The sequence below is a fragment of the Podarcis cretensis genome, assembly GCF_951804945.1.
Source record: "Podarcis cretensis genome assembly, chromosome: 17".
Classification (NCBI taxonomy): domain Eukaryota; kingdom Metazoa; phylum Chordata; class Lepidosauria; order Squamata; family Lacertidae; genus Podarcis; species Podarcis cretensis.
This window is the reverse complement of record NC_137187.1, coordinates 6494549-6503472: the sequence shown is the minus strand read 5'-3', so window position 1 is coordinate 6503472 and position 8924 is coordinate 6494549. Positions and strand designations below refer to the sequence as shown.

Below are 8924 nucleotides of genomic sequence, written 5' to 3'. Positions count from 1 at the left end.
CGCGTTCTGTGGGGGGGAAGCGCGCGAGGGAGGGGGCGTGGCAGGCGGCGGCGGGCGCGCAGCCTCGCCATTGGCTGCGGGGCGCGCGGCGGGGGTGGGGCGAGGCGAGGCGGGCTGCGGTTGGGTGGCCGCGGGGTCGCGTGGTGGGGGAGGGGTTGGTTGGTTGGTGTTCCTTCGCGAGCACGCGCACTTGAGGAAGCCCGCTGAGGGCGGTTGGCCGAGAGCGCCCGAGACGGCTGCTTCCCATCCCCTCAGCGCGGCCTGTTTCAGAGGAAAGGGGCGGGGGGCGGGGCTCTTTCGGGGGCAGGTGCGCATGCTCCGTTGTGGTCCGAGGGGCGGCGTGATTCCGGGCTGTCAACGGAGAGGGAGCGCGAGGTTCCTGCCGCCACGCCCCCTTTCTCCCCTCCCCCTCCCCCTCCTCCCTGGGCTCCCTCCCGGCGAGGGCGGGGCATGGACTGGTGAGTGGCCTGTGGGGAGGGGCGCCTCCTGCCCTAGACGGGGGGGGGCTGCCCCCCGTTCTCTGTCATCGGCCCGCTTTGCATAGGCCTAACTGGGGGGTGGGGGGTGGGAGGGGGCTGCACTTGAGAGCCTCCATTGTGTCGCTCTTCTGCCCTTTGAAGGGAGGGGGCTGTGAAACGTTTAGTGTTTGGGTTTTGTTTTTCAAAAATCATGCCTCGAATGCTAATTTAGAAAGGCCAGGATCTCAACAGATGCATGAAATCAAGTGTCTTCTTTGGCCATCCCTCGTAGCCAAGTCAGATTGTCTTCCATGAACATGGTTTTAACAGTGAGTCTGTAAGTGGAGGCCAATTCTGGATCCACACGTCCTTCCATAGGTTTCTAGGTGGGGGTTGATCACAGTGAGGGTTTGCCAAGTGTGCCTTCCACTTAGCACATTTCTCCCTTTCATTCGGAGTTCAAGCGTCTTCAAAACCCATGACACCTTTGATAAAGGCTGTTCAGGACACAGTCGTCTTTGAACACTTCTCCCCGCCCACCCCACCCCCCCTTTGCAGAAAAAGCTTGAATTGGGGGCAGGGGAGTTGGCAGGCTTAATTTCAAGTGGGCTCGGGTGCCTTGTAACGTTCATAAGGGCAGTTCATAAGGGCATGGCGGGGCTATAAATAGGCCAGCATGGTCCTTGTGAAAACAAGCCTCAGGACCCAATGCTGACATCAGCTTGCAGTGTGTTCACTGTTTTGGAAAGAGCTGCACTTTACTCTTAACTTTCGTTTGCCCTGCTGAGTAAAAGATACAGGAGTCATCCCAGATTCCTTTGCATGGAGTAAATAAGTATTGGTGCTGCTACCTTTGAAAAGAGCCCTCTGTTCTACTGCCATTATCCAAGAAGACAGGCATAGTTGCATTCTGTTCTAGAACTGTCCACACATCTATTTCAATTGTGGAAAGACACCAGATGAGACTGCAGGGATTGTCAGGTGTGGACTTATGCTGAGGTACCCAAGAACCAGTTGGTAACTATAAATCTTCAATAGTTTTATCATGGGGGTATTTTGGATGTAAAGGTCTCCTTTCATCTAGGACTGAAACTATTTCAGAATAATTTCTGCTGTGTTGCCTCTTTTCTCGGACATGTTGTCCATAAACATACTACTTCTTGGAAATTCTTTATGAAATTAAGTTCTTATCACTGAATGTCAGTTGCAATTTGCAACATAAAAAGTCACTTGAAAAGGAAGCTGCCTTATCCTAAATCAGACCATTGGTTTATCTAGCTCAAGATTGTATATACTGATTGGCAGCAACTCCTGAGTATTTCAGACACTACCTAGATGTGCCAGGGATCGAACCTAGAACCTTCTTTATATAAAGCATATACTCTACCATTGAGCCATGGCTCTTCCCCAGCTACTACTAATTCTTTCTTTGCAGGAAGAAAAAGGGAAGAGAACATAATAAACCTTTGCAGCAGAACTTGGTAATAGTGTGGACACTCTGAGAAAACTGCACAAATATCCTACAAAGAAAATTCTAAATTTTAATGACTTGTACTTATCATTAAATAGGAACATGAGGAATGGCTTCAAAGACTAGAAAGTATAGAAAACAAATATTCATGTTTTAGCCATGGTGCAGTTCATGGTGTCTTTAGCTGTAGTTTATCTTTCAAAACAATGAGCAGGGAAAAGCTATTTTCTAAGCTTTTTTATCAGCTTAGAAGATGTGGCCTTAAGTTAGATGCTGGAAGCCACAACAAACTGTAAAATGTGATTGTGTTTTGCTGTTGTAACATTATAATGTTCTTTTTTAGGGTGACTTTTACTAAGTTTAAACAAGCATGTTTTACACGCTAAGAGCACAATTGAGCTCTGGAACTTATATAACCAGGTTCCCTCCATATGTTTTGCATTACAACTCATAGTAGCCTCAGCTAGCACAGCAGATGGCTAGCTAATGTGGTTGTAGTACAAAATATCTGGAGGGCACCAGGTTGGGGAAAAGTGAATTACAGCATATGACAGTTGCACATAGCCAAGTAAGAGTCACTAGCTCACAATGCCTTAGTTTTTTAGCACTCTGAATTATAAATTGAAATGCTTGGAGCACACTTAATCTTAGTAAGAGTCCCAAAGCATTCCCCTTTGAGAGCTGGATATGATTAAGCAAGACTAGTTCTCTTACTGTTTTTCCCTAAAGCAGGAGAGTTGAATTCAAAACAGATTAAAGGGCCAAATTCCCTACCCAACAGATGTCCAGAGGCCACATCCACCCCTTTTCATCAAAAATAAGTAATTTTGTACCAAACTGTCCACTCCACCTTAATTAGGCACCAAATTTTTACAAAACAGGAATGGCTACCATAGTTCTAGCAAGTTACCTGTGTAATGTTAACAGTATCTTAAGATAGCAAATGCATACTTCGTAAGAATACTTCGCTGTGTCATGGAGTAACATCCATGAATGAGTCAGTCCCTTTAACTATTATGGGCATCAGCTTTCAATTCCTAAAGATAGAATTCTTTTGTCAAAAAGTAAACACAATGGGTCTTCAATTCTGCATTAAATCTTGTAATACTTGCAGCTGGCACGGCTGTTGCATTATCCAGAGGTTGTTCTTGGAGACTTGGCCACTATTGGAAATGGGATTAGATGGACCTTCTTGCAGAAACCAGCAGAGTACATGGAAGCAGCCACTTGTCATTCCAGATTATGGTCACTGAGTTCCTAGTACCCAATGGAGGAGCATCCCTCACTTTGTCACAGTATTTCTTTAATTATTCTTAACACTTTGAACTGAGGAAATAATTGGTTTATTCAGTTTTGATTTCTTTTGACATTTTGTTCAGCCTAATAAAAATATTGCCCAATTTGGATTTTGAAATCTTATGAATCAACGTATCTGCTTTTTATATTAGATATAGTTGTCAGTAGATTTATTTGTTTGATTCTGTTAGTGCATATGTATTTAACTGAATGACAGAAGTGGTAAATATAGTATTAGTTATTCATGAATATGGCCTGGTGAATATTTTCTGAATAAGAACAAAAATGAAACTTAATGATTGGCATAAAGGAAATTGGCCATTTTACCAAAAATATTTTTACCAGCTGAAAAAAAGACTTCAAACTGGCAGTTTCAAAAAAGGCAATCGAAAGAGAATTCAGTTGTTGTTCTCTGACTTGATGGCAATTTGCTGAGCACTAAAGCCTTTAAAGCTAAGAACTGGCATATTTTGGAACCAAGTAGATGGAGGGGGAAACTTTTTCAAAGGGGAAGGCGGCAGGCAAAACCCCTTTAAAATTTCAGTTTTCAGCTATGCATATGAATTGTTTATTTTAAAAAATAATTCAAAATATTTTCAAACTAAAAGAAATTATTTGATAAACTGACTCAACAAAGTATAAGCAACAAGCATAGAGTATAAGCAGATCTTGAACGGTTCACATACTTCAGATGCAATAACTAAACCTGTTACCTTTCTTATCAGGGTAAGAGCCTCTTTCTAGAAACAGCTGGAAAGTGGTCTTCCATCTTCATGGCCTTGGTTCCCCTCCCTGGGGGTTCCCAACTACCCAAGTGGCCTTAGTAATTGGTCTTCAATGTTCTCTGACATGCGCAAGGGGCATCTGACCACAGGAACTGACCAGGTTCTGGCACGTTTTGTGGAGTAGAAGCCCACAAGGGCAGTAGAGAGTCAAACCTGTTGTGTGCTGTGTTTCCTGGGCAGCCAGTTATACTTGCCACTGGCAAACTGCAAAACTGCACTCAATTACTCTCTCTCTCTCTCTTGGCTAATCCCAGAATTTCTTCAGAGTTGAAGAAATGATTATTAATGAGCAGTGACAAATCTAGCCCTAGGGCCAGATTGTACAGCAAACCATGACATAAGACAGGCTTATGTTGGGTCTGCTGAGTGCTGGATAAGGTAACCTGTTGCAGCCCATGCAACTCAAGCTGCTAGTTGTCCTATGGCCTTGTTATATATGCAGCTATTGAGTGTGCTGGGAATTCAAACATTTCTTTTGTGGGTGTTTCATCTGTCTGCTTGCTCAGCTGTTAACATTCCTCCCCTTCTTGGTATCCCCCTGTAATTTCTTTCGACTAATTGCACTGAGTATTTTGTATAGATATCTTATACTTCTCTCCAGCACAGTCTCTGCAGTCTAACATTAAACAAGCCACATGCTCCTAAACTGATCTCCTGGACTTGCCCAGCTCTTTTGTATTGCAGTCTAAACTTTGGTTTCCATTTCCAAGCAGAATCCCATTGTGTGTCTAAGGCCTGAAGCTGTTGCATTCACATTCCTACAAACTAAGGAAATCATGTGTATTTCAATATGGTGGTGATAAGTTTTAAAAACAAGCCTAGTACAGGAGCTTCAGTTATCAAACGTCTACTGTATTGGCCTGAATATAAGCCACACTTTCCCCCCAAATTCTGACCGTGAAAAATTAAAGTGCAGCTTATATTTGCGACCTTACAGAATGCAGCCAGGAGCGCAGCAAAGTGGCACCTGCCCTGTGCGTAGTCCCCTGTCCTCTCCCCCAAGGCTGGGAAGGGAGAGAATGAGGAAGGGAAAAGGCCGCCAGCTTATATTTAGGCCAGGCTTATATTTGGGCCAATAGAGTATATTTTGTGCCCCATTTGTGTGCTAAAAACCAGAAGTTTGGTCCTTGTTTTTACATCATATTCTCTCTCTTCGTAGGATCATGGATTTTCCAGGGCACTTCGAGCAAATCTTTCAGCAGTTGAACTATCAGCGGCTTCATGGTCAACTGTGTGACTGTGTCATTGTGGTGGGGAACCGGCACTTCAAAGCACATCGCTCAGTCTTGGCAGCATGCAGCACACACTTCCGTGCTCTTTTCACCGTAGCAGAAGGAGATCAGACCATGAACATGATCCAGTTGGACAGTGAAGTAGTGACAGCTGAAGCTTTTGCTGCTCTCATTGATATGATGTACACTTCCACACTCATGCTTGGAGAGAGCAATGTTATGGATGTGTTGCTAGCAGCTTCTCACCTCCATTTGAACTCTGTGGTTAAAGCCTGCAAACACTACCTTACTACAAGGACACTACCAATGTCTCCACCAAACGATAGAGTGCAGGAGCAGAACGCACGAATGCAACGGTCTTTCATGCTTCAGCAGCTGGGATTGAGCATAGTGAGCTCTGCATTAACTTCTACCCAAAGCACAGAAGAACAGGCAAATTCTATGAGCTCATCAATCAGAAGTAACATAGAGCAACGGAGCGCTTTTCCGATCAGACGTCTCCATAAACGTAAGCAGACTTCTGAAGAAAGAGCGAGACAACGCATTAGGGCTCCCATAGATGATTCTATCATGTCAGATGTTACTCCAGAGAGCGCACAGACTGTGGTTCATTCACGAGATGAATTTTTTTCCCCAGACTCGCTGAAAATTGTAGACAATTCTAAACCCGATGGTGTAACTGACAACCAGGAAGATAATACTATTATGTTTGACCAGTCTTTTGGTGCCCAAGAAGATGCACAAGTGCCAAGCCAGTCGGACAACAGTGGGGGGAATATTTCTCAAATGTCTATGGCATCACAGGCAACTCAGGTGGAAACTAGCTTTGATCAGGAAACAGCTTCCCAAAAAAATAACTTTCAGTGTGAGAATCCTGAGGTTGGACTAAATGAAAAAGAACACATGAGGGTAGTGGTGAAATCTGAGCCTTTGAGTTCTCCAGAGCCCCAGGATGAAGTGAGCGATGTGACTTCCCAAGCAGAGGGAAGCGAGTCTGTTGAAGTGGAAGGCGGAGGACCAAGTGCTGAAAAGATAGAACTGAGCCCCGAGAGTAGCGACCGTAGCTTCTCTGACCCACAGTCTAGTACCGACAGGGTGGGAGATATCCATATCATGGAAGTAGCAAATAACCTGGAACACAAATCTACCTTCAGTATTTCAAATTTTCTGAATAAGAGCAGAGCCAGCAGTTTTGGTGCTGGCCCAAATAATGAGGACAACATTCCAAATACAACCAGTGACTGTAGAATGGATAGTGATGCCTCGTATTTAATTAGCCAAGAATCTGGGCCTGCTAATGGTCATTCCTCTGCCACTGTCTCTCATGTAGAGAATCCGTTCAACGAGAGTGCAGACTCCCATTTTGTCAGGCCTATGCAGGATGTAATGGGTCTTCCTTGTGTACAGACTTCCGGCTACCGGGCAGCAGAGCAGTTTGGAATGGACTTCCCCAGATCTGGCTTGGGGTTGCATTCTTTATCAAGGGCAGTCATGAGCTCGAGAGGTGGTGCCACCACCTTTCCTGGGTATCGCCGCATAGCTCCCAAAATGCCTGTAGTGACCTCTGTTCGGAGCGCTCAGATTCCAGACAATGCTTCGAATTCTCAGCTGATGATGAACGGAGCTACTTCCTCTTTTGAAAACGGGCATTCTTCCCAACCTGGCCCACCGCAGCTGACCAGAGCGTCTGCTGATGTTCTTTCAAAATGTAAGAAAGCCTTATCTGAACATAACGTCTTGGTAGTAGAAGGTGCCCGCAAGTATGCCTGCAAAATCTGCTGCAAGACTTTTCTAACTTTAACAGACTGCAAGAAGCACATCCGTGTGCATACAGGCGAGAAGCCCTATGCCTGTTTAAAGTGTGGCAAGAGGTTTAGTCAGTCAAGCCATTTGTATAAACATTCCAAAACTACTTGCCTACGCTGGCAAAGCAGCAATCTACCCAGCACTTTGCTTTAACTCTCTTCCTCAGTTCCATGATGCCAATACAGATTTTTAATAATCCATGGAACACAAGAGGCGAACATTTGCAGTGTGATTGTGCCACACACGCAAAAAAAAAAAAAAAAAAGGCTTCTTTTTAATACTTGTACCATACCTACCTCACAGGGGTTTTGTGAGGCCTGAACAACTTCTAAAAAGCGCTTTTAAATTCTCCAGCTCTGACACAAATGTAGTTCTGAGAATGCAGTCGTAACACACATTTGGGAGTAAGCCCCATTGAACTTTCTGGGATTTGCTCCCAAATAAACATGCTTAGGATTGGACTGCATGTATTATATATGGATACAATCCTTAGTGTCATTAGTTCTAAGAGTAGGAGAAGGGTTGGAAGAATGAAAGTGTAGCTAGCACATAACTAACTAGCATGTTTCAAAAAGCTGAAGTGGAACCTTTGTAATGGTTTTTTAAAAAAATGATGTGAAAGCATTTATCTGTAAAATAGGTTGCTACATGGAGTGTGTGAACAACGTTACTAAGAGCTCTTTATTGTGAGACTGCATATCTTGAAGAGAAATGACCTTTGCACCTCAAAGTGCTTTTGGAGTGTGTTATAGAATAACATAGTTTTAGGGGTTCTGAATGTATTTTTGGTTGTTTTGCAGTAACATACACTGTGTAATGAAGGTGCTTACCTTGAGTCCAATGCAAGTAACTTTTAGACTGTCTGATATATGTATGTGTGTATATACTTTTGAATACAGCAAAATCTAGGTGTTTCATAGTTTCTCTTTTTGTAAGATCTTGTACTGAAAAGTAAAGTGTGTTTGTGTCATGCTTGGTAGTGTTTCTAATCAATTTGTATTTCATGTGTTAAACTCAACATTACGTCGTAATTGATCCGTCTACTGTTGTTATTTCAAAAGGCATTCTTCTAAGTCCTTTGACAGTGAAAGTTGCCTTTTCAGGTGCTGCTGGTCAAGCTCGTCTGAATTTATGGTACCATTTTCAAATACTTTTTTCCTTCTTTAATGTGCATTTTAATATTAAAAGTCAGTGGTGGTTAGTAACATTTTGATGTGGTAGGGCTAGAGTTTTTAATCTTGCTTTTTTCCTCACAATAGGACTCATATGGTCCTTTTTTTTTTTTTTTTAGGAACGCGTGCCATTACACCAAGTGCAGAGTGCCATTGTCTTACCACTGAAAACCATCCATGACTCTCTGTGCATCTTTGTAGGGGGCAGAGCTTCCGAGTTTGGTTTCAGCCTTCCCTAGCCCTAAGGCTACCAGAGCCTCAACAAGTAGGAGAGCACTCGCACCCTCCTTTTAAGTTCAGGCTGTTGAAAACAGATACACATCCATTTTGGGGGAATGCTTTGGAACTGCATGTGGCAGAGGCTATTACACAGAGGGAAGGCTTTTTCCGGGGGGGGGGGGGAGAAAGAGGTGAGCCACAGAAATTGGTGTGGGTACTAGCAGGAGGCAGAAGCAGATAGTGGGCTTGAAGCAGCACAATGCAAGCGACTTGACTGACTTTGACAGTGGAATTATGGTTTGAGGGGTGGATGGGAGAGAGAGAGATAAAATGTGTGGGAGGATGCCACCCCATTTAGACCTAACAACAAGAATTACTGTATATGGCAGTTTAAAGACAACTTTGTAAAAGTGTGCTTCCCCACAAGGAATCCATCCTCAGCAACTGTAGGCAATCTTACTATTTCAAGTAAATTACAGTGATTT

The 8924-nt window shown here is 43.8% G+C and overlaps 1 protein-coding gene across 8 annotated transcripts; it reads left to right on the top strand.

Moving 5' to 3' along the window:
* The first annotated feature begins 334 nt into the window (after window positions 1-334).
* Window positions 335-8924, top strand: ZBTB5 (zinc finger and BTB domain containing 5). Of its 8 annotated transcripts, XM_079959386.1 has the most exons (4): window positions 436-458; window positions 1099-1475; window positions 3044-3224; window positions 5170-8079. In XM_079959386.1, the coding sequence occupies exons 3-4, from the start codon at window positions 3112-3114 to the stop codon at window positions 7199-7201; spliced, it is 2145 nt and encodes a 714-aa protein (XP_079815512.1). In that variant the 5' UTR covers window positions 436-458; window positions 1099-1475; window positions 3044-3111; the 3' UTR covers window positions 7202-8079. The 8 variants fall into 8 exon arrangements, with proteins under 8 accessions (XP_079815515.1, XP_079815512.1, XP_079815511.1 ...); XM_079959385.1 differs by lacking the exon at window positions 436-458 and having other exon boundaries at window positions 566-1475; XM_079959392.1 differs by lacking the exons at window positions 436-458; window positions 1099-1475; window positions 3044-3224 and adding exons at window positions 1919-1939; window positions 8340-8924 and having other exon boundaries at window positions 5170-6950.